Source organism: Sturnus vulgaris, chromosome 13, assembly GCF_052056855.1.
Source record: "Sturnus vulgaris isolate bStuVul1 chromosome 13, bStuVul1.hap1, whole genome shotgun sequence".
Classification (NCBI taxonomy): Eukaryota; Metazoa; Chordata; class Aves; order Passeriformes; family Sturnidae; genus Sturnus; species Sturnus vulgaris.
In genome coordinates, this window is record NC_142255.1 from 18,722,243 (window position 1) to 18,746,321 (window position 24,079).

Sequence of the window (24,079 nt, forward strand, 5' to 3'; positions counted from 1 at the left end):
TAAATTCTCTTTTCCCCTTAAATAATTCTGAAAAACTTAATTACTTCTGAAGCTACTGAAAGATCTCTAATGAGAACTGATGATACACTGTGGGCAATTTTAAACAAGAAACTATTGCTTGCTGTCCTAAAATTAATATGCAGATTTTGTGAATCCTACTGGTAAACTTTCCGTGTGGTGGATGGGGATTTAGCTACATGATTCTCGTTAAAGTTAATAGGAGTCACACTGCTAAATCCCTGCTCTCTGTGCTTAAAACTTACCCCCTAGATACTAAGCTGATATAGTTAACAGCAATGCTTTCTCAGTTAGATTGAAAGTCAAATAAATTGAGGATGGAAAAGTCCCATTTGATGCTGCACTGGACTGCTAATGAGGAGAGAGTCCAACTGCTTATCAAAACTCTCCTGTAATTTGGATTGTATTCACATTCTGAAATTAGGAACAGGTAAACTTGCTGCACATGTTGGAAATAGAAATGTTTTTAAAGCTTATTTTAGCACTATATTTTATTTTAACAACATGGAATCATAGAACTCCGGAATGGTTTGGGTTGGAAGAGACATTGAAGCCAGATCCAACTCCCTGCCATGGGCACGGACACATTCCACTATCCCAGGGTGTTTCAAACCCTGGCCTTGGACAATTTCAGGGATCCAGGGACAGCCAGAGCTTTTGTGGGCCCCCTGTGCCAGGGCCTCCCCACTCTCCCAGGGAGCAATTCCTTCCCAATATCCCATCCGTCCCTGCCCTCGGGCAGTTTAAAGGCGCTCCCCTTTGTTCTCCCCCTACCCACCCTTGCCCTAAGTCCCTCTGCAGCTCTCTTGAAGGCTCCCTTCAGGGACGCAGGCATAACCAGCAGCAAGAGCAGAAATTCCTTTCATTCATTCTCTCTGAAATCCCATTCCCTGATTTCTACAAAGGCCAGCGTATACCAGGGTGTAAATCCAGCCAATTACTCGCGTTAAACGCGGCCGAACCAGGTGAGTTCAGGGGAGTCGCTCCGCGCTCCTGCCGCACTTACAACACGCCGGTGTAGCCGGGCGCGCAGTGGCACTCGCCGGTCTGGTGGTCGCAGGTGGCCCCGTGGTGGCACTGGCACTGGAAGTGGCAGCCCTTGCCGTAGGTGCCCGGCTCGCAGAGCTCCTCGCAGCGCCAGCCGCGGAAGCCGTCGGCGCACACGCAGGCGCCCGTGATGGGGTTGCAGAGCGCTTCGTTCTGGCACTGGCAGCGGTTGCTGCAGTGGGGACCCCAGTGCTCGCTGTCACAGCCTGCGAACACACACGGAGTTACCCACGGGGGACACGGGGCTGCCTCACCCCACAGCCCCTCATGCACCTCGGCCAGAGCCTTCAAAGGAAGCCCCGTTCCCAAACTGCCCCCCCGACCCGGCTTTAGCATCTGCCCGCACCCTGCCCAGCTTCAGCATCCCCCCTCAAAACCCAGCTTCGGCATCCCCTCCCAAACCCAGCTTCAGCATCCCCCCCAAACCCAGCTTCGGCATCCCCTCCCAAACCCAGCTTCGACATCCCCTCCCAAACCCAGCTTCGGCATCCCCCCCCCAAACCCAGCTTCGGCATCCCCCCCCCCCCAAACCCAGCTTCACCATCCCCCTCCTAAACCCAGCTTCGGCATCCCCCCCAAATCCAGCTTCAGCATCCCCCCCCCCCCAGACCCAGGTTCAGCACCTTCTCCCCAAATCCAGTTTCAATATCTTTCCCCCAGATCCAACTTCAGCATCTGCCTCCCCCTACCCAGCTTTAGGGTGCAAGGACACAACAGCATCACTGTTACACCTAAAGTTGAGAACTTGTTTAACACCTTATTGGATCAGGCCCGAAATCTTTTAATATCCTGTTTCTTAGTGCTTTTAGATTGCTGGAAGGAATGAATTTATAGTGGAATTAGATGCAGAGGGTCACATCCTGCCTGCAATGCACTTAATGGCAGGTGTTTCCAAGCAAATGCTGTCGATTTAATAATGTCATCAAATATTGTTTCTTTGTTATGTTCCCGTAAGATAACATACAAGATAATCGAAAGAAAACTTTCTCCTTGGGGTTGGGTTTATTTTCTGATTTATTTATTTATTTATTTACTTTTGTAGTCTGGACTAAATAGATGGGATGAAAGAAAATAACACTGGAGACAGGATGTCCTGAGGCTGCTCAGGCTCAGGGATGAAGATATGGAGTGAATATATCAGGTAATTCCTGTGCTAATAACAGCAACACAGAAGGATCCCAAGCCCTCTGGCCACTGATATGGAGAGGAGGTTCCCTATGGAATGCATTAAGGCACAGGGAGAACCCTTCATGTGACAATCCTACCTGATCCCTTCTCTTTTGATCCCATGTGGAGGATGGGAGAGGGAAGTCAGCCTTACAGAATAGTTTATCCTGATTTGCTATTGAAACAGAAACCCTGCAACATCTCTTTGAGCTGCATGCATTGAACAGAGCTCATGCAAACACCTGAGGCCAAGGTTTCCTCAGCAAAAAGTCAGCAGGAAAAACAAGGATTTCTTCAGCAGCCCCACCCTCCACTCAGCAGCCTTTCCCCATAGCTGTGGCAAGGATGAAGAAAATCCTCATCCTATCCCGAGCAGGCTGCTGGGAAGGACACAGTTACTGCTTTCCAGGTACAGCTGGCTGTGCTCAGAGCTGGTTTCAATTTCACCACGGCCCCTCCTGCTCGTGGTGAAATGCCACTGCCAGGCAGGGGAGGAGGGTGGAATCCCAGCAACAGGGCTGTCTTTACAAACTCTTTTATTTGCAAACATGGAAACTAATCCCAGGTGACACACGCTGCTTCTCAGCCCTGGATCTGTTTCCAGGATTAGTGAGGTAAATGTAAAGCTCACTTAAGCCTGGTGCTTTTGTCCTAGAAATTTCATAGCCCTCTCCTTCTACAGTACTTGGCTATAAACCCACACTAGAAAACTGCCTCTATCCATTAATTTTGGCAATATTTTTATTTATTGTCCTTCATTTTGAGAAGGAGGATACTCATTGGTCACTGTGAGAATATCCAGCAGAAAAAGAAGACAGCTCTTAGTTAATTTGCACTGTTGATTACCAGTTTACAGATTTGTGTTTCTTGGGCAAGTGTTAAAAGCCGAAATAAACCCCCAGAAGACAATTCCAAGGTCTCCAAAAGATCTGCAGGGTGTTAGAGGCTGCAGGTACAGAGGTTTCATGTCCTGCAGGGAGCAGAGCACACCACGTACCCCTGTTCACCATCCCACTCGTGCCTCATCCCAAATCGTTTATTGCTTTGCCTCACTTCCCCCACAGCTGGAAACAGGGATGATAGTTCCTCTCTAACACCACTGGGAGCCAAGCAAACAAAATCTTACTCTTTATAAGACTTAAATTATTACTGAGAATCTGTGGGAAGAGATGATCTATCTTTATTTCACATAGACACTTGCTAAGGCTGTGTGAGCCTTCTGGGGCAGGGTGCAAAGCTGCTGGAGCTGCTGGAGTTCCCTGGCAATTTCCATTCCAGAAACACTAATTTGTTTTCTGCACAACTTGAACATCAAGGGATGCAGTTCTGCACCTTCATAAAAGGACACAAATCTGAACCACACAAGCACAGCTGATGTCCCTCAGCATAGGAAAGTGGAGTTCAGGAGTCAAACTGCACCCTGTGTGCTCTGGGAATTGATTCCTGCCTTCCCACACCTCAGAGCCCTAACTGCAGACTGGCTTGTTCTGAGCTGATACAGCTCCACTTGCAATTAATTTCCCCTAATATGAATAAATAACGGTCATTAGAACATATGATTCTATCATTGCTCTTTCATGTCTCAGGTGGGTGCTCCAAGCATCCGATTTGTCTGCTGGGTTTGTGTTTTTCACTTTGAAAGAAAGTGAAGGAAAAAGAAAACCATTTGTAGGGAGGGAAAACCATTTCCCATCATTAGTTCAAGCATCTTGTTTCAATTCTACCAAACCCAGCTCCTTTTCTGTAAATCCATCCCGTTTGGACACTGATTTACAGTCAGTATTTGGTCACATGCTTGCTTCCTTCCTGTAGCAAATTTCACCCCACAATCTCACCAAAGAGAATTGAGTGAAATTTGTTAGCAATGTGTCAGTGTAAAATTTGGATAATGAAAGTTCATTCTTATCTGATTTTACACTGCAGTAACCTCACATGAAAATAAGATCTTTGCTGCTCAAAGTTTATCAGCTCCTGTTGGTTTTTCTTTTCCCCTTTCCTCGAAGTCCCATATTGCAGTGACTCCAATGACTGTGGAGTCATTTCACTGGAACATAATGTGACATTTGTATGATGATATAATGAGAACTCTGAGATCTGCACTGTGGGCACTTCTGTACCTTTACCAAGGTAGATACAGGGATGATAAGCTAAAATCCACTTGTACTTATTAATACAATTAACTCCACTGAGCTCATCAGGCTCACTCAGGTGTGAGACTACTTGAGTGTGTAACTGGCTACAGGACTGAGATCCAGTAGCTCCTGGTAGAAAATTATAAAACAGAAGAAACAAAAGACTTCAGGAACCAAAAGGTATTTTTTCTCTATACACCAGTGTGGCTAATCCTGGATCGTGTGACAGTGACTGCAGGTTCTGGGACAGACACAGAGAGCAGAGCAGGCTCAGAGCCACGGGATCCTGCTGCACTTTGGGATCATCAGCAAGTTCTCCCATGGGCAAGGAGAGACCATTTTAAACCCCAGCCCCAGCCTAGCAAAGTCTGATCCTGCTCTTGTTGATTGCCTCAGTGTGTTACTGTAATAGAGATAAATAATAACAGCAACAACATGTGAACAGAGAGCTGATTAAAGCTCACACGAGCGCTCCGCTGTAAATGCAGATGCCATTAAAAATGTCAAAATGATACAGAGACTTTAACCAGACCATCAATAAGGAAAGCAACCTGAGAGGGGTGATGTCAGGGAGGTACAAATGCTTCCCTTAACTGCATGTGGGGATGTCAATACCGTGAGGGATGAGTCTGAAGCAGCCCCTGCTCTCCTGGGAGATGCTACGTTGAAGGGAGCTGCCATATTTCAGGTATGTGCCCACATTCCCCGGTAAATGTGCTAACTTCCTCACTTTTTCACCTTTGGAAATATGGCTGGAGATGAGCTGTCACCAGTAAAATGAATGTGGCCCCGTAAGGGATGAGGCTGGTGCCTAAGCACAATCACACTGGTGTGCACAGGGAAGGGAATCTCCCCTCAGAGCAGCACCAAGGGTTTTCCTCCTATTGTCATCCCCACTCCCACACTGAAACCTCAATTCCTTCCCCAAGTGAGGGCTAATTCCTGCAGGCTCTGCAAATAGAATCATCGAATCCTAGAATTTTTAAGATTGGAAAAGACTTCCAAGATCACCAAGTCCAACTTTCAACTGAACACCCCCGTGCCTACTAAACCATAGCATGAAGTGTCACATCTGCTTGGTTTTGAACTCTACCAGGGATGGTGACTCCACCACTTCCCTGGGGAGCCTATTCCAGTGCTTAAGCACTCCTTCAGTGAAGAAATGTTTCTGCATGGCATCGTGTTAGCAGCTGTGCCCAGCTAAATACACGTGAGGACACACGGGAAGTGCCACTCAGCTCCCCAAGGGCTGATTTTCCCTGTAGGAATGATTAGGGAATCGCTGTGCTCTGGGTCAATAGAGACACCCAGCACCCGGTGCAGCAGCACAAGTCAGACACAATGAAGCAAACACAGGAGTCTGAAAAGGTAACAGATGAATAAAAGGACTCCCAAGGAAAGGGTGACATTTATAGAGTGACTTATCCCAACGAGAGAGAGTCAAAAGTGCTATTGCAGAGCTTTTCCATCACTGCACACACACTATTAATATGGAAACAGCACCTTTTATCACAGCAGCACCACAAGCTGTGGTTTCAAGGTCTGAGTTTATTCTGTTCTCATCAGCATCAGCCCCCCTGTGGCTCTTTTATAGCCAGGGACCAGTTCTGTATTGCAGGTCTGCAGTCAGTGGGATGTTCACAAACATCCTACAAAAGGCACAGCTGAAAAAACCCCAGGGTCTGATTTCCTTGGCCCAAGGACTCACAACCATATTGGGCTGATGGGGAACTTCAATTAATCCACACTTTAAAGAAGCTTTCTACAAATTTGCTAAAGCATAGAACGTGCTTGTATTCAATAATCAATATTCTGGAATATTTCCAAATTCAGTTTGTAATGTTTAAATGAGATACTAGCCCTTAAAAATGCAAACAGGAAATAAAATTATTAAATCTAGGAGGACACGGTTTAAGAGAGATTATTTTAGAATTTACTTTGAAATTAGGACTAGATTCTCCTCTTAATGTAACTGCTCTGTTGTAAAATGATTCTATGCATACAAATAGAGGTGAAATGTGGACTTAACTCTGGGTGGGGTATTTTTTGTCTAATTCAGTTTTGGAATCAGATGGTTGACCCAGCTAATGCAAAGCAGGCAAAGAAACAGCAATAGGTAAAACATATAGCTGAATGTAATGAAGGAAAATTAAAAATAATCAATTAGGTTTTTATTCCCTGCACTTTATAGCCCTGTGTTGAGCTGTGTCTGCTCCCTGCACAAACGTGACTCCTGTTGGGACAGTTCAGCACCTTTGCAAACAAAAGCCAAGCAATAGGTTTGGAACAAGGTCCATGAAGAGGGAATTCTCCTCAATGACACTTCCCAGCACTTGGTGCTGGCTCTGAGCAGCACTGAGCCCCTCAAGTGACACCAACACTGCTAAAGGCATGAGCCAGGTCACTGACAAATCACCTGCTCATTGCTTGATTCTAACCCAAAAAACCTCTGTCTCATGAGACTGATCACCCTTGGAAGGTCTAACACATGTTAATAACACTCAAAATAACCCAGATTTTCAGAAATGACCTTCAAAAATGTTCTTCCAAATGCTTAGAGGCCAACATTGTAATTCCATGATTTCACCAGCTGGGACACTTTCCACTGTCCCACGCCCAGGGGGGTGCTCAGGTGTCCCCAGTGAAAATTCACCTGTACTCAATCAAACTATAAAATCTGCAATTTGCAGACACTCAGTGCCACCCCTGCATAACTCATTACCTACCTTCCTCAAAGATTCCAACTGCATTAAAAGCAACCTGAAATTAAAGACTTCAGGGCCTTAGCAGGACTCCTCTTACAATTTTTCCTGGGAGCAGCCAAGGGCCACTGGCTGTTTAATCTCTGTGCAGAAGTGGCCCACAGGGAGGGTGACAGCCCTGTGCTCTCAGTCCATCACCCACAGGTCAGGGCTTTGTTCTGTCCCTGCTGATGAAGCACCTGAACATCAGCCTGATGACATTCTTGAAAAGATTTTTCTTATTCTTCATTTGCTTTCATTTGATTCCCTAAAGCAAACAGGGACCCTCCCATGTAAATAAGACATTTGACTTATGGAGTTGATGTCACAGAAATAAAATGTCAGATTAAAGGTTGGAAGGACAGCAGTAATTCAGTTCTGGAGCCTATGAATTATGATATTGTCTTTAATTATGTGAGCACAGGGTAGCCTGGCACTTGCTGACTTCTGAGCTTTTAGCTTTGCAGCCTTAAGGTTCCCAAACCTGGATTGCTTTTATCTCCAAAGCCAGACTCTCAGTCACAGCTCACACAATTATAATGAAGAAAATTCCAGTCTCAGTGTTTACAACTCTAAGACTGCCCAGAGAATGTATTTAGCATATGTAAATATGCATTTGTGTATCCACCCAAAAGGAAAACCCCTGGGGTTAATCTGAGGCTGGCAGGACTTGCAATCAGTCTCATCCTCCCAGTTCATGGATCAGTCTTCATCAGGTAGAAATGGAAAGCTGGGAAGGGAACATCAGCTGATTTTCCCCAAAATGAATAAATTATTACTCACAGGAGGAAATCAATCTCATTTTGTGTTTACGGGTTTTTTTCCTTTCTTAAGGACAGGAGAACAGATTTTCATCCTTCAAGAAAGATTTTGCTGATTCTCCCTGAAGTTCCTGCTCTGAATCAGATATGGGACATGTGGCTGATTTGGGCCCTGATTTAATCTTGGATGATGATCTCATTAGTCACTGACTCTCCAACATGTACCTAACTCAGGCTCAGCACTTTACAGACCCTGCAGTTTATTTAGTATCCTCTGAGGAAACATTTGCTTTCCAAAGTAATTCTTGTTTAAAGAACATTCCTGCGATATTCTGTAGAATGCTTACAACAGTTACCTACATGGAGGTTTGTCTTCTGGATAAATGAAAACAAAATCACTCCAAGTCAAAGAAAAGTTAAGTATTTGGATGTCAGCCTCATCAAATCCTGTAATGAACTCAATATATTTTGGAAGCAGCAAAAAAGAAGAAGCAACTTCTTCTCCTGACAGATTTTGAAGTGTGGCGCTTACAGAATTTCTACTATGAGCTATTTTGACAGATGCTTCAAAAGAAGTGAAAATTAGAACATTAAAAAACCTGAGAATATTTCCTATTTCTTTTTGTAGAAATTACTGCTCTGTTTAATGAGCCTTTAACTCTACTGACACTCTGGATCTTACAAGGAGTTTAAAATCATGAAACGCTTCATAAGGGAGCGACAACATTCTATACAACACTGGCAGCTTGTCTTCTCATTATAATTTTTGTGGCGAAGATGCTGCATTCTTTAAAATGTTTTTTTTAGCGTCATATTAATGGGAGGCAAAGTCTGTTCTTTAATTAGAATTTTACTGTGGTGAATTAAAAAATACATGGGCAGAGTATCAAGAGTCTAATAAAACTAAATTAAGATACTATCTTTCCTCTGCATGAAACCCAGCAGTCTTTGCTCTGGCAAAACTTCCATCAATACTTCATTATTATTGTCTAGGACAGGCTTGTAATAATAATATCTGCAAGTAACTTACTTTCAGATTCAGTCTTCCAACTGGGTAAAACATTCTCTCAACATCTGTAATGGACTTTAGATGTTTTCATTGACTAGGTAATGAAATTTTCTGGTAATGTCTCTGCACAGAAGGAAAACCAGTTTTGCCTGCAAGAAGGGGTAGAAATACACTGGATATGCCTAAAATACTGCAGGACAAGGATAGGGAGGGGATGCAGCCTTCAAGAAATGAATGTTGGAGGGGCTCAGGGGTGGTGGCAGCAGAGTAGCTCAGAGAGGGCTCTGTCCCCAGAGATTCAGAGCTGTTGGTACAACAGCAGTGCCTGGTGTGAAAAAGCCACAAGCACAACCCACGTGGGCTTCTTCCTACTCCAAATAATCTAAATAAACAACCAAGACAGTTGTGGGAGCAGAAGCAAACCCCCCCCCCCCCCCTCGGTTCAGTAATTCCAGCTGACTTTGGTGCAGTTTGGAGCAGACCCACAGGGCACTGGGAGCTGCAGGAGGCTGCCCAGGCTCGCTGCCCTTCAGTCACACCCCCCCCAGCTCCTGCAGCTGGGCAGGAAAACTTCATCCTCCACCTGGGGAATGCATGTGGAAAACAACCTGATCCAAGCCCTGGAGTCACCTTTCCAGCCTGTGTGTCTGCAGAGGATGGAGCACGACCAGCCCTGCCTGGCCAAGTTCTGGAGTTGTGCTCAGCTCCTTGTTTTTGACAGCTCACAAACCCGGCCTTGTGGAAGGTCACCCTGCTGATGTTTTGCCAGATAGCAATATCTCTTTATTTGCAGTTAAAGCAGTGCTTAAAGGAGAAAAGCTTCTTGTCAGTACAAAAAGGGGTAGAGGATGTTCCTTCTCCTTGTCCTTCCCATGCAGGGATGTGTCCCTTCTCTTGCAGCTGCTGAGCAAAGGGAGCAGAATTGAGATCTGGATTTGCTGATCAAGATTGGTTGAGCAGTGGGGAAAATCAAGAAATGGATATGGAAGAAATTCTGTATCTACTTCAGCAGCTTCAAATTGTACCATAAAGTTTCCCCTTCAAGGGGATGGATAAGCACATCTTTCATGCATAACATAACTTGCAGCCCTGACTCATCAGTCATTTTTAAGATGGTCAATAAGCAATTTATTTTATTGTGTTGATATTGAAACATGAAGTAAACACTGTGGATTGTGGTGTTTGCTTTTATTTCCAACAGTGTAGCTGGAGAGTAAAAAGAGCCACTTATTCTCTTTGCTACAATTCTCTCCTAATGACTGTTTCCAGAATCCTGGAACGGTTTGGGTGGGAAGGGACCTTAGAGAATTGTTCCACCCCCTGTCATGGCAGGGATACCTTCCACTTTTTGCCACGAATCCAGGGGCAGCCACAGCTTCTCTGGGCACCTTGTGCCAGGGCCTCTCCACCCTCCTTGAGCAGAATTCCTTCCTACTATCTAAGACAAATCTCTCCTCTTTTAGTTTAAAACCTCTCCCCCTCGTCCTATCGCTGGGTCACCAGTGCACTGCTCTTCAGTCAAACAATATCAGCTTAAAGGATGTTCTGCCCCAAAAACTGAATCTAGGAAAAATCTTACCTCTTCTAGTGTGAATTCTGTTCCTTACATTCAGAGAGAATTAGAGCAGCAGAAAGCCCAATGGCCTTTGATAAAGGGGTGTCTTTTATATCTAAAACAGTTCAAAGGCTTGAAAAAAGCTGTGTGCAGGTATCCACACCAGCTACTTGCTGTTCTCTTTTCTTCTAGGCATACTTGAACCTTCACATTGCTCTTTAATGTTACCTAATGTCTTCAAGGTATCTTAAATACACTGCTGTCTTTCTCTTATAAACCATTAATAGTAATGTCCCTTTCAGGCACAGAAAAAGAAATAGTTTTGTAAAAAAGTATTGCCCTGTGTGACCCAGTAAAAACTGGAACGTTCACTCGTCTAAACACATTGCAAGACTCAGCACAGTCTCTGCAAAACCTTTCTGATATTTACCAACAAAAAATAGCAAATCTGAAACTACTGGTGGAAAAAAAAGCAAAAATACTTAAATGCTAGATGATTACATTCTCTTTTCACATCACTCAGGCACGGAGATGTGGGATGTGCTTTTAATAAAGAGATAATCATGAGGCAGACAAATACTGCATAGCTAAAATACCAGGAGCCAAAGCCTGCGTGTCCCCGGGTGTGTGGGGAAAGGCAGAGGACACAGAACCCAGCAACAGGAAAGGTTTATGCCAGAAAAATTCCAGTGTCCCTAGAGCAGCTCCTCAGACTGCACCACTGCTGCAGCTCTCCTGCACCACTTCTTTAGGATGCAAATGCTGAGAGAGCAGAGCAGCCTCAGCCAGCAAAGCACCAGCCCTGAGTGCTGAGCAGAACATTCAGACACCTCTGCCGGTGTCCCTTCAGCTTCCTCTGCCCACCAGGGGGGCTTGGGTTTCCTTCTGGAGAGCCAGGCAGAAGGAGAAAGTCTTGTCTCATAAATTATTGAGATTGGATGTCTAAACCTCATATTTTATTTTGACTTCCCAACACGTTCCAATGTTGTTCACAGAAGCGTAAATTAATGCCAATTTCTAAAGCAGAAGTTGCTCCAAACTGGGAAGTGAAACTTTTTTGTTATGATGTTAAAAACAGACAATTCTTAAACTGTTTTACATTCTGAAAAACAGGCTGATCAAAACTGTTCGTGCTCACAATCAGTTACGGGTGTACTGAGCTGAAATGTTTTGACAAAATCCCAGCCATATGGAAGCCGGTGCTTTCGGAACAGTTTTCCCATTGTGGATTCCTGCATTAAGTCATCAAGTGTCAGGCAGGGAGAAACACTAAATCATCAAATCATCACTCCACATGTTTTCTCTTCATTGTTTACAAACAACCTGTTTGTGCCTGCAGCTTTATCCATGGGTCACAGAAACCAGGAAAATCCACACAGCAGCTCCACTTCCCAGGCTTGGGGTATCAGTTCCTGGAGGTTCAGCTGCAGTCCAAGGAACTGTGGAACAGCTTCACCCCTACATCCATTTAATTTCTCTCTTTTTTCATGACAACTGCCACTGACAAGGAAAAAGCAAAATAGACACGTGACTTCCTGGCTGGATGGCAGCAGGGAGGCCAGCAGGATTTTGCTGGGAGAGAGCACAGTACCTGGGCATTAAAGGTTTTAAATGCCAGACTCTCTTTAAGGTTCAGATCTCTACATTCTCCTTGTGGCAGCAGAGATATACCTTAAAAAAATCACAGGGAAAAGAGGTTGTCTGATGAGACCATCACCTAAATTGTCCCTGGCCATGCTGCACAGTGCCATCAGCAGCACCTCGGGCTCACCCCAGTGCCCTTTGCAGCCAGGGAATTTCTTTCCATCATCTCTAATCATCTCTGAGAAGTGCTGGCCTCTGTGGGTTGAGTGCCATCTGGAAAATGACATTGATTCCACAACTTTGCTGTTTCCTTGGCTAAGAAAGGTGCCCTGCTCTGTGCAGAACATCTGAGCAAACAGCAAAGCCCCCAAATATTAAATCATCAATGAGCAGAAGGAGGCAGGAGCCCACAACAGGAACCACCCAGGGAAATGCTGGATATTCCTGATGCCTGTGAGGATGGGGACTGTGTGGTGAGTGGTGATTTAGGAATGCTGCTGACACACATGCACAAATCTGATGACACAGGAAATTAGCATCCGCTCCTCTCCCCCTGCTTCAGAAGAATTTACTAAATTTAGCTCACTCTTTAAATATTAAGGATATCTGCAGAATGTTGTTGTTTTTGAAAGGGTTCTTTCCTGACTGGATTTTCCTCATCAGGCTTAGTAATCAAGTTGTTTTATTTGGAATGGATAATTATTAGTTGAGTGATTAATTATTCAGAGTACATTACTAAACAAAATTCAAAGTATGCTGGTGTAATAAAAAAAGTGACAATATGCAACTATTTGGGTTCTAAACTGTGCAATAAGATCAGCACATGTAGGGTCTGTAGGAATGTAAATGTGGTTTTGCACATTTAACAGAATTGTCTCCATCACCAGAGTCCCATGCAAACATTGACAAATTCTCAGGGTCCATCTATGAGCTGGAAAATGTATTTAATCACCATTTCACAGAAGGGAAACTGAGACAGTCAAATTACATTAAACTACAAAACTCCCCAGAAAAGAAGTGATAGCACTGAGATAGGACAGCTCCAAGATCTACAGTGTAAATTTATGCCATAAGTACCTTATAGTATATTTTTTCACTACATTTATAATCCTGTGCTGAATTAAACAGATGAAAAATGACTCTTTAATGTATACAGAGATTAATTCACCAAGTATTTTCTGTTTCTCCTCAATAGCAGTGTTTTAAAAGGGGAAAGTCGGTACAAAGAGCATCCCTGGGATGCAGACTGCAGTGGGATGTGGCTGGTGCAGGATTGAATATCCTGGGGAAGGGACCCAGCCCCTCCATCCTGCTCAGCCAGTGCTGGGACACTGGTGACACTTCCTGGGATTCTCCCTCCTGGATTTCCAGGTCCCAGCTCCACCACCCTCTTTAAGGAAATCTGGGATTCTCCAGGTTTGTTTGTCTCCATTTGCTTCCATCCCCATTAACCCTGACTGTTCCTTGCAGACCTGTGCTGATCTTTTCCCTCACTTGGTCTCTACCAAACCAAACCCAAGTTACACAACATTTGCTGCAAAATTTTCCATAGACTCTGCTGGGATCTGGTAGGTTTTGTTTCCCTGCTGATTGCCAGGGTTGCACAATTGGAATTTTTGCAAGGCAAGGGATCCAAAAGGCAGTAAAACTCCACAGACAGAGATTGCTGGAGCTTCTTCAAGTATTTGTTAATTAAAATTGTTACAAGTAAATGAATTAAGTTCATATTGCACCAGAAGGACTTGCCCTTATACAGACCTCACAGCGAGCAAATGTAAATTTTTTATTGTTCTGCAACTCCCATCTATGCAGACTGCTCTGTTTGGCACATCCTTAATTCCTGTCAAACTAAAAGAATTCTAACATTTTCTGTCAGGGAGCTGGTGTAAAACTTGAAGAAAGCTTAAAAAAAACCTCTACTGTTGACTCATTTCACTCATTCCTAGGCAGTTCTGAGAGAAGGAAGATTGAAAGCAACATTATAAGCCCAAGAATTATCCTCGACTCTTGAAAGGCACACAAAAAAATTAAACTGGGGGATCAGGATCAAGGCAGTGGAAATTATTGGGTCTGTGCACTTAAAAGCTGAAGAAGGTGACTTCCCACTGAGACTTGAGAACACAGGTGCACATAATTTTTAAAATCTGCATTTTTAACCTTTTAAATTTGCTAGCAAAGCAAGGAAGTTGTTGAGAAAGTGCAGTAAACATGGCAATTCAATCAGCTCCTTCCAAAGTCTATCTCACAACTTGGTGATTCCTGAACCCAGCACATCAATGGATCATGGAACCACTCCTTGGTAGCAGCTGAACAGAGCTGGAAGCAACACAGCAACACTTTTATATCAACTGCATAAAAAAATCTCTTCATTCCCAGCTGTGGTAGCTCTGGCCACCAATGGTCATTGTTGAAACCAATGTCCTGTTCCCTGCTCCTTCCTAGGAATGCAAGAGGAGCTGTGTAAAGAGCTAAAGCCAACTTTCTAACAGCAGCCTGGGAAAGGATTCAATTCTTCCAACTTTGGTATCAGTTTCTGTACATTTTTAAAATCAGGGCTCCACAATCAACAATTTACAGGTGATAACAGTATTTTTTTCAAGTTTTAAAGCATGTCAGAGGTGAACACAGATTTCTAGGTGTTATTTTTCCTCGAATCAGCCAAAAGACTTCAGGCTTATTCTTAGATGCACGGACTTAAAAATAATTATAACCTCATAATGCAAATAGTGTGAATTTCATTAAAAATCAAAACACCACTTGACTGCCAAGAAACAACAAGCACTTTTATGCATAAGCTGACTAATTCCATCTTCAAAGCTTCAGAAAAAAACAGTAATTGTAGCTCATCATGGCTACACCTTGAGACATAACCTTGCACTTGCTCCTGCCTGCCCTGCAGCTTCAGAGGAGCCACTGATGACTGTTTACATCTCACTTATGGCAACAGGAGCCGTGGTGGAGCAGGGCCACAGCCATGACATGTGACAAATGTTGCAAAGACAAAGATTTAGAAAGCAGAGACTCTAATTACAGCCTCAATCCACAGCCCACTGAAAGGAGAGCCAAAGACACTGCTGGTTTTCCCAGTGTAGCCTTATAACCTGATTTATCCTCAGATTTGTCCTGGCAGCAGAGCATTGAGCTGCTGCCCACAGAATAGTGCCAGGTGGAATCTCAGTAAAAAAGATTTGAAGCTGACGATCCAAGTCCTTGTTTTCTCAAGTCTCAATTATGGGACCATTTTCCTCGTGGGAGCTCTTTATTACTTCCCATTGGGAGCACAACTCACCCCGAGCTCAGCTGCCAGAATTCCCCTCTCAGGTTCTGACTGCTCCAGTACATCCACCTTATTTTACACTATTTACACGAGTGCTCTAAAGTTCCTTATTGATGCCCAGGTTTTACAGCTTCATTTTCAGGTACTCAACAGTTGTGCTCAGATATAGTGGATGGATCCTCCTGCTTCCATATGTTCTCCATTGTCAGGGAGGTCCAAACTGGCAGCTTGCTGAGGCTGCCTGAGACATGGCCATAAGTCTTTGGAACTGGGACTTCTAACAACTCTGCTTTTCCTGATTCTTGTGCAAACCACTCAATCTGTCCTGGCTTTTAAACTAAAGACGTTTTTATTTGCTCTTACTTTTGACTGGTCTTGGAAATACACATCAATGAAATACTGTTATTGTAAAACACCTTAAAAAACAGGTTTAGGACTAGAAAAGCTGTATGAATGAGATCATAAACTCCTGGAATGGTTTGGGCTGGAAGGGAGCTTGAAGATCATCCATCCCCAGGCAGTGGGCAGGGACACCTCCACTATCCCAGCTTGCTCCAAGTCCCATCCAACCTGGCCATGGACACTTCCAGGGATCCAGGGGCAGTCACAGTTTCCAGGGCCTCACCACCCTCCCAGGGAATAATTCCTTCCCAATATCCCATCCAGCCCTGCCCTCTGGCACTGGAAGCCATTCCCTGTGTCCTGTCCCTCCATCCCTTGTCGCCAGTCCCTCTCCAGCTCTCCTGGAGCCCCTTTAAGCCCTGGAAGGGGCTCTGAGCTCTCCCTGGAGTGTTCTCCTCTCCAGACTGAACAACACAATCCCAGTTTACCACCAATGATTACTAAAAGAACATTGTATTAACCAGCACCAGCAGTGACCAGTCACACATTTACCCAAACCAGTTGTCCTTTCTGCCCTCACATCTTTCGTAAGTGTGAAAGCTCAGAGAAAAGATTTGTCTGTAGATGAGCAAAACACAGGAGTAGGAAGAAATCAAAGTCATCCTGCACTTTCCTGCTTTCATGTGTGCAAGTTGAAGAAGGAGTAAGGGAGCAGGGGGGGAAGAAAACAAGGCATGGAAAGTATTAGACAGAAAAAGGGAAATCACTAAGAGAAGGAGGAAACAAGGAGAAAGAGTTTGTAGGAAAAGAACACTGAGATAGGTTGAAAGAAGGAAAAAAACCCAACTACATAAAATCCCCAAAAAACAGAGAGGAAAATAAAGAGCTGAATGAATGACCCCATGAATTCCTGCTGTCCCTGCCTTAGTGTCCCACATAATGTGTCCCTGAAAATAATGAAGGTCAGCAGCACATTAAAGGAAGTAGCCAGCAATGAGAAGCCCATTAGAACCAGCACAGAAATGATCAATTTGTTTATCCTTGTTATCTGAAAACAGAAAACAATGTGGGAAGGGGATGAGTTCATCTTACTCCCCAAGGCTTTCGTTCCCCAGCTGCTTCCCCTCCCCAGTGCCATGCACATGACTCCTGCCTTTTGCTCCTGGATAGGCAGGGAATAATGACTAACTGTAATAAAATAAATAGCTGCTTCTTGCACACACGACATCTCCTGTCTGATTTCCTGGGAGCTGCATTAGCAGGGTTTATAAGTCAATTTTTAAAACTCAGGACAGCATTAAAAAACTGACAAATGCCACTTGGTCACGTCCCTGTTGTCACAGTTATTGAGGCCTCTGGAGAAAGTGTCAAAGAAATAAAGCAAATTTCTTTTTTTGCTTAATTTGTGTCAATTGATTTCCTATTTTTAATTAATAATTCTAATTATGATGCAGCAAATTTACCCAACAGACACAACTGGTTTAATCAGCATGTATTGATTGTAACAGTAGAATTATCCCAGTGTTCCTGACACCATTGATTTTCTGTTGTGTGACTGTAAGAAAACAGCAGCTGGACAGACTCTGGTGTCAACTCACGGTGCTGATGATCCCTGAGCTATGAATTGGTGCTCCTGACCCAACAAATAAAAACACAGACATTATCTACTGCTTCAGCACTCCAGAGGAGGAATCTGGTGATTAAGGTACGGCACAAATAAGGGGTTTAGTCATAACAGTAGCAGCAGGAATGTGAAGGTGAGAGACACTAATTTGAGGCAAAAGGGCAGCAGTTAGAAAAGTCCTTGTAAAACTGAGCTAAATCATTTGGTGTAAGTTCCTAATTTGTCCTCATTTTGGACAGCCCCAAAACATCTCTTTAAGCACATGCTAAAAATCTGGGATAAAGACTTTAGGATATTTTTGAGCCTGAGTCTTGCATTTTTTGTAGAATCACAGAATTGGAGAATGGTTTGGGTTGGGGGGGACCTTAAAGATCATCCAGTCCCACCCCCTTCCATGGGCAGGGACACCTTCCACTGCTCCAAGCCCTGTCCAACCTGGCCTTGGACACTCCCAGGGATCCAGGGGCAGCCACAGCTTCTCTTGGAAACTGTGCCAGGGCCTCCCCACCCTCCCAGGGAACAATTCCCTGCTAATATCTAATCCAAACCTCCTCTCAGTATGAATTTCCAGTCTTGTTTCAGTTTTTCCCCTATTTTTTCCTCCATAGCTCCCCTCTGATGGTGCTCCCAGAGGCTGTAAAGTGTCCAGGCCAGCAACACCTGGTACAGCCTGGGCTCTCTCAAATGTCACTGCTGTCCCCAGCTTCTCTCAAAGCAGAGCACAGGGCTGAGATAAGAAAGGGAATTTATAGAGAAGGCACAGTGTAACCTAAATTACTGTTTAGCCCTTTTGCTGGAGTCATTGAGATTTCTACAATTTTCTGCTCATCGAGTTCCAGACTCTGCAGAGATTATATTAAAAGCCCCTTGGAGCAGCACGGAGAATTTTGATCCATTTGCAATCTGAACACTCCAACTTTGAAAGTGTACAAAGAATTTGCAGGATAAGGTGGGTTTGAACTGACCCTCTGGAAGCAAGATGTTCCCAGGTTTGGAAGGAAAAATGATGAGATCTGAAGGCTGGGCCAAACCAGTACAGAGGAGAGAAGAAAAACCAAGGGGGATGTTACTGCCTCAGTCTGGGAAGGCAGAGACATCCCACATTCCCAGGGGGAACAGAGGGCAGAGCATTCCTTCAGGTGTAGCCTGGGAAGGGAAAGTCTGATTTGTTTCCTTGCAGAGTTAATCACAGTGCAGCAGAAGATAATTCCCCAAGTTTCCTCTCATTTGCTTTCCCACAATAGCTGACAATATGAGCACACTTAGCAGAAAAGCTGCCGTGGTGGAGGGGAAATCACGAGTAATAGAAAAATTATAATTTTTCCTGAAGCTGTTAATTCATATTAAACATTTTCAGTTCTGCTTACTCAAACTATAATGTGTCAGGAATAAACATGTGATTATACTAGTTAGCTTTTTGGCTAAAATATTTGGAACAGTAAAATTGATAGATAATTACAGTAACAATTATTTGTTCCCTGCCAAACCTGCACAGAGGCATGTCTGCCTGCAGACTGACGCCTTTTTAAGCACAAAAAGATAAGCAGTACACATCATACACTTTGAATAATGAAAAAGATATCCTATGGCCAGCGTTTCAGAAGTGGAAACAGACTGTAGTTTGATTCAAACCGTATCTATTTACGTAAAATGAGATTTTAATTGGAGCTACTTATCCCCATGATACAAATGAGGCAATGAAAAATGATTGATGCACTCGGGTAATTATTGTTATAGCACCTTGCAAACTACAACAAAAAAAACTTTCATGTACATAATGGCTGTTTAAATTTTAATAAGATACAGAACTGCTTGTCAGTAGGCAAAATATTAATGCTACATTTTGAACAATATTTATCTTTAAATACAAACAATATTTAACTGAAAAATCAGAATACATGAGAAATGCTGGGTGGGTTTGTTTAAGTGACGAATAGATTTATTTTGGAAACATATGGAATAAAGTAAAATATGCACTAACGAGTTATTTTTCACAGTGGGGACATCCAAATATGATACAGCACAAACTCTCTGTCTCCCAAAGGGTGAAAGGAGGCAGGGAGTGTGATGGTGCAGATATTTCTGCTCTCATAAGAGTGACTGTTGCTGCTTCTCCTCTCCTACCTAACAGCAAAGGTTAAGAGTGCAAACCCACTTTCTGTTCATTATTATACAGCATGAATAGCAATATAAATTCTTAATAATTGTTATACCTAGGGGGGAAGTAAAGCAATTCCGCTCATTTAAATGAAATGAAAGCTGAGTGCTCCAGCCATCCTTCCCCTCTCCAGCCGTGGAACGCTGCCCCAGCAGCACGTGGGGCTGCTCCTGCTCTCTCCATCATGGCCAGGTCAGACTTTGTGCAATCCTGAACGGCCAACAAGGCTCAAAGAGGCTCTTACAGAGCACAGGACTCCAGCAGTGCAGACACCAAGTGCAAGAGTCCTGTTAGGGATAAGTCTTCTGCAGATAAAAAAACCTGCAGCTAAGAGTCTGTCTATACAATCAACTCATGTGTCATTTGTCAGGGAAGGAAGGTCTACATTAGCCTGAAAAAAATGCCAAGAAGCTGCTTATAGGGGAGGAGGGTATTGAATAACAGACCAAAGCAATCAAGACCTTCTCTGGTTATAATCTCATTTGTGCATTGACAGTATTTCAGTCAATAGACTGTCATGCACTAGCCAAGAGTTGTATTGCAAAAATGTTTGGGCCATCATCTCAAATTTCATAGCTGGTGCCCTACAAGGTCAGAGAGTGGAATCATTACTCTTAATAGGGTGAGTGATCAAGCCATAAATCCAGCAAAATCAAATTTGACTTTGGTGTTTCCTATAAGAAAAATAAAACCTCCAAAACATTAAATTTTTATATATCATCATTTTGAACAACTAGATCCCATTGCATCAGGAAAATCAGAGGCCTCTGCATATAAAGCATGATCTCACTTTCACTGGAATCAATCATAATTTCTCACTCTCAGAGAAGTAGGGGATAATCAGAGAATCACAACTGGTTTGAGTTGGGAGCTTGAAAATCATCCCATTCCACCCCCTGCCATGGGCAGGGACACCTTCCACCATCCCAGTTTGCTCCAAGCCCATCCAACCTGGCTTTGGACACTGCCAGGGATCCAGGGGCAGCCACAGCTTCTCTGGGCACCCTGTGCCAGGGCTTCATCCTCACAGGGAACAATTCCTTCCTAACATCCCATCTAAATCTCTCTCATTTTTAGTTTAAAACTAGTCTCCCTTGTCCTATCACTATCTATGAGTGTAAAAAGTGACTTTCTCTCTTTTTTATAACCTTCTTTAAGGTTTCAGTGGGGCCTGCTGAGAACCTTTTCCCCTCCAGGCTGAAGGGGAGCAGTCAGGTTTAGAAGGGGATTTTTCATAATTCTGTGTAGTTCTGGATGCAGATGATCACATTCTGGACGCTTCCACTGGACCAAGCAAATGCAAAGCAGAACAGAGAGCTTGGCACATCCTCCCCTACTCCAGCAGCTGCACTTCCATCCCTGCACTGGGAGCTTTCCTGCACATAAACACCTTCATGGAAGTAGGGCCAGCACATGGGATCAGTCAGACTCTGTCACTCCAAAGAGCCTCTCAGTGAACCTGACTCAAGTACAAAACCCCAAATGACCCCCTCAGATGATGGCATTCAGTTTGGTTTGTACAGTGGAGCAGCTGCCCTGTGGATGAAGGGGAGAGTGGTGCTGCTGACTACAGACAGGAGCAGTTGGTTTAAACCACGACAGCATCACTGCACTGCTCATTTCTGTATCGCATTGCAGCTTCAGAATATAATTGAACTGTTTGGCTTTTGAGTGCCTTTTCATTGGAAATGCAATATTAATGAACCCTACTGAGCTTCCCCAAACAATAACAGGGATATGAATAAAAAATTACCCCTAACTGTCCTGATTCTACATGAACTTTCCTAACCCAGCTATATTTAACACCAAAAAAAGGGGAAAATACCCAAAGTAGAAGACATTAACGAATTGTGAAACATGGATCAAGGGCATTTTGCTCAAATCCCTGATTTGATCAGTTCAAGATATGTCCCTCTCATATACCAGTAATCACCTGGATGCAGGGTTTAGCAACTAACTCTAATTATAGAGATGTTGAGCAGTGATTTTTTTTTAAACTGAGAGTTAAGCTGAGAAGAGCTTCTTGACTAGAAGCCAGTGTGCTCAATCAATTAAATTATCATAAGAGAAGAAGAATCAGACAAGGGGGAATGCGGATGTGGATGTGAGGCTGATCATTAGCACAACTGAACTGTCACCTCGGTGTAGGCTGGAATGTGGCCATACCAGAAGATTGATGGATGAATTTTGTTCAGCAGAGAACAGCCCACTGTGAATTGCTGATAAGATCTGAAAATAAATCTTAACAATATTACAAGGCAAGGTGGAACTGCAGCCTCTGCAGCCTTGCTGTGGCCCACAGGCTGAGCAGCTCCTCCTGTCTGCCTGCTCCCAGGGGCTTTTCCTGGGCTGCAGGAGGTTCTTCTTCCCATGTTATAGGATGTTGTACCCATGAGGTGTCACACAGCAGCTCATTAGCACTGGAAGTGGATGAGCTTGGAAAGATTTGAATGGGTTTGTGTGACTCAAAGATGCATATTTTCCCTGTAACTTGTTTTTCTAGATGACAACTTCATGTCTGCCTATTAGAGGAAGGAGAGCCTGACTGGTATCACAGCAATTCAAAGCCAAAAGGCAATGTGGGATGGAGGGGGTGTAAGGATGAAGCTGTCTGGCAGGTTGGTTTCTGGATTCATGGAGGTATTATTGACCTGCAGAGTACCTGTGAAGAGGGGATGGATGTCAGACAGCTCACTGAGAAAGGCTTCTCTGCTGTGTTCAGCTATTTTAGTCCTCACTGTTCAGGGAACTTTGCTTTAAGCTCCCTCAGTAGAAGGAGACTGATCTTGCCATTTAGAGTCAAACCTTAAACAGACAGTGGGAAATTCGCAGTGAATTCATTAGGTGCCCACAGAGTCCTCAGAGAGAGGAGGCCTGAGCTGCTGTCACGATCTCCTGGCTTGCAAGCTACAGCAATGTGACTCTGGAATCAGAAATCAGGGCATAAATCATGAGAAGATGTGAACTTCCTTCATTCCTCACTTAGGAAGTTTGTGCTGTAAGAGATGTGAAGCTCATTCCTGTCACACCTCCAGGGGAATGGCTTTACAAATGATTATAAATATCATTATTTAGCTCCTGTGGGAGCTCAAAGACTCCCAGATCTGCACTATTCTGAAAAAGTACGAGTTGTGTGTGAGACTCAAAATGTCTTGTTTTGATACTTTACTGCAAGTAGATGTTTTTTGGAATACAATGTCCAAATAGAGAGACTTTATTCCCAAAATTGCATCCTAGGTAAGATGCACATTGGCTGATTTCTGTCTGGCTTGGACAAAGCTCCCACATCCCCCTTAATAGTCCAGAGCACTCTAATTAAGACTGTGGGTAGTGAGTTGCCTTTTTATAGCGTGTGAAGTCCATAAAGCAAAGCCATTTCTACAGCTGCCCACTAAACCTCACGCCCCTTTAAGGGCATGGTGAGATCTTTCCCAAAGCTTTGTAATATTCCAGTTCCAAGGGTTTTTAGTGTCACTGACAGACGGCCAACTGAGAGCACAAGGAAGAGCAGCTCTAAACTTATCCATGAAGTTTGAGCTGGCACAAGGTGATAAAAAATAGATATAAAAATAGTTATAAAAAATCCTCCTAGTTACATGTCTCCCTGAAGGATGAAGGTCTCCATTCCTCAGTGTCCTTAAGCCACAGGGAAAGGGAAGGGTTTGTGGCAAACAAGGCTGCAAAGACCAGTGTAAACCTCACCAAATAAATCAAAATCTTCCCACTGACCTAAGATGACTCTCTGTTAAAACTGAAACACTGAACTGAATTCAGATACATGGAAATGAGGCAACAATTCTTTTTCTTTCTGGAAATAAGCCAGGGCTCCCTTCTGTACTTCTGGGGTCTTCAAGCACTTGAGGCTCCTCTCATGGTGCCCTCTCACCTCTGAGATACCTCATCAGCAGAAAAGGGATGGCATTTGTTCTCTCTCACTTGTGTGCTCAGAGATGAGCTCTGTGGCAGCAGCAGAGGCTCTTGGCAGCAGGGAGGCAGCAGGTGTGAGGAGTGCTGCTCTCATCATCCCTCCCCCTGCCTCCTCAGCCTCATTAGCTCCAGCTCCAGCGGGAAAACTCCTGGGGAACGGGGCCAGGGTCAGCCTGGGACCGGTGTCACACTCCTCTGCTGTCACCCAGGGCTCATCCCAGCAGGAGCTGGGCACAGCCCGGAGTGTGGGGCACTGGATTCCAGGGATATGGAATTTCCACTGAACTTCGGGAACAGAAAATCACCTGGCCCAAGGACAAAGCTCCTGTTTCCTTGGATCCTTTGCTTGGCAAACTCTGTCATCTCCTACCTGATATGCAGATCTTTCAGTTCCCACAGCCTTCACTGCTACAAAAACAAGCACAACTCCTTGCAGGGAATAAGAGAATCCCAGAAATTATAGAAAGGCTTGGGCTGGAAAGGACAGAATGGTTTGGGCCCATAGGGACCTTAAACATTGTCTTGTTCCAACCCCTGCCATGGGCAGGGATGTCAATAATAAGGAGAAAAATTTCAGCCTTCCTCTAGAAATGCTAAAATAATTTGTCAGCTGGTTTAGATGGTTCCGTGTGAACACTGTGCCCATCAGCACTCACCACTCTGCCAGTTCTGTCATTCACAAATTTTTGCTGCAGTGATTCCATATTTACTCCTAGATCAGTAATGTAAATATTGAT

At 44.0% G+C, this 24,079-nt stretch overlaps 1 protein-coding gene across 8 annotated transcripts in view; it reads right to left on the reverse strand.

The window, feature by feature from the left end:
* Window positions 1–24,079, reverse strand: part of MEGF11 (multiple EGF like domains 11) — a 253,575-nt gene that overhangs the window by 92,842 nt on the left and 136,654 nt on the right. For all 8 annotated transcript variants that reach the window (XR_015806596.1, XM_088172695.1, XM_088172696.1 and 5 more), the window contains one exon: window positions 1,025–1,271. Coding sequence is in view for 7 of the 8 variants with exons in the window: in XM_088172695.1 (XP_088028821.1) it covers window positions 1,025–1,271 (247 nt within the window). In the remaining variant the exon portion in view is untranslated. The remainder of the gene's footprint in view (window positions 1–1,024; window positions 1,272–24,079) is intronic.